This window comes from Pinus tabuliformis, chromosome X (genome assembly GCF_031772625.1).
Source record: "Pinus tabuliformis cultivar Carrire ecotype Pingquan chromosome X, CPIR1, whole genome shotgun sequence".
NCBI classification, from domain to species: domain Eukaryota; kingdom Viridiplantae; phylum Streptophyta; class Pinopsida; order Pinales; family Pinaceae; genus Pinus; species Pinus tabuliformis.
The window spans coordinates 1,164,792,028-1,164,793,428 of record NC_142308.1 but is presented as its reverse complement, the minus strand read 5'-3'; the positions used below and the strand labels follow the sequence as shown (position 1 = coordinate 1,164,793,428).

At 33.7% G+C, this 1,401-nt stretch overlaps 1 protein-coding gene across 1 annotated transcript in view; it reads right to left on the bottom strand.

Annotated features, from left to right (window-relative positions):
- Positions 1–677: 677 nt before the first annotated feature.
- The window catches only part of LOC149144041 (heavy metal-associated isoprenylated plant protein 23-like), a 22,175-nt gene continuing 21,451 nt past the window's right edge, over positions 678–1,401 (bottom strand). The window contains exon 3 of the mRNA XM_089448637.1: positions 678–1,366. Coding sequence (XP_089304763.1) covers positions 1,071–1,366 — 296 coding nt within the window. The 3' untranslated portion in view covers positions 678–1,070. The remainder of the gene's footprint in view (positions 1,367–1,401) is intronic.

The window sequence follows — 1,401 nt, the reverse complement described above, 5'->3', positions numbered from 1 at the left end:
AATACCATCAGTCAATATCATGACTCACCAATACCACATGCTTACAAAACAATAACTCATTTCATATTGCATTTTTTTAATTAATGAATTTAATTAAAATAAAAAAATACACATAAGTATACTGCTAACAATATTCTATAAACTTTAAATCCCTATTATTCACATAAAAATTATTGATAATTAAATTAAAATTGTTAAAATCTTATTCCAAAATACAAAACATAATAAATTTTTTTATAATTAATAATAAAAAAATTTTAAATTAAATTATAATTTAGTTAATTTTTTTTATATAATATGTGAAAATATAGTCATGCCTTCCACGAATTAACTTTTATCCATATTTTATAAATTAAAATTATATATATTTTGATTTTAATATTATGATATAATATTTTTTATTTTTTATCAATATTTATAAGCTATTTAATTTATATAAATAGTCTAATATATTTTCATTTTAATGTTATGGTATAAAATTTATTACAGCTTAACTCGATTTAATAATTAAAAAATAAAAATAGATTCCTTCTTAAAAGCCACAAATCCAAATCCAAGTAGAGGATGATATAGGAGATCTACCTCCCTCAAGTAAATGGTTGAAACCTTCGTAAAATGAATGACCTTATGGGTACATATATCATGGGAAAAATCATTATACTTTACACGGTTACTCATGGGAAAAATCATTATACTTTACACGGTTACTCATGGGAATACACGTCTTTTCCGACAGAACGCTGAGGGTCATATTACAAAATGTATGGATGCTGACATGACAGATAAAGGAATAGGGCAAGGAAGCTCAACACGATCACTATTTGTTCGCGTTGTGTCGCTTATGGCCGCTGTTCTCTTTTGATATTTTTGCACGGCGGAAATATTCATGAAGACTCATAAATTTCAAACCTTGTTCACGAACAGCCCATTAGATCGAAAAGAGCTCCAGTCACAGAAATATAATTATAAAAATGGAGAAACCGACCAATCACCAAGAATGGAGGGCGTTGAGAAAAAGCTGGCAGCCTCTTCTGCTACCGCAGCCCCAATAAATAGTTTTGACTGTACAGCTACATGATGGTGCAGCCCTTTGTATTGTCTTCACTGAACATGCCAGTGTACTGCTCGTCTGTGCGATTAGGGTTCGTCATGTAACCCGGGTCCACGTCCCGAACGTAGCCGCGAGGAGCCTTCTTGTCGTAAGCCCCAGCAGCGTAGGGATGGTATGCCGTTTCGGCAGGTACATAAGGCCAAATCTCTGTGGGCTTGCCGGTGCGCTTCACCCTCCGCAGCACTTTGTGTACCTCCACATATCCAGTTACTGTTAACTTTTGCTCCTTTCTGTCCACATCCACCGATTGCACGCCTGCGCATGTGAGATTCGTCGCATGAGATAAGTTG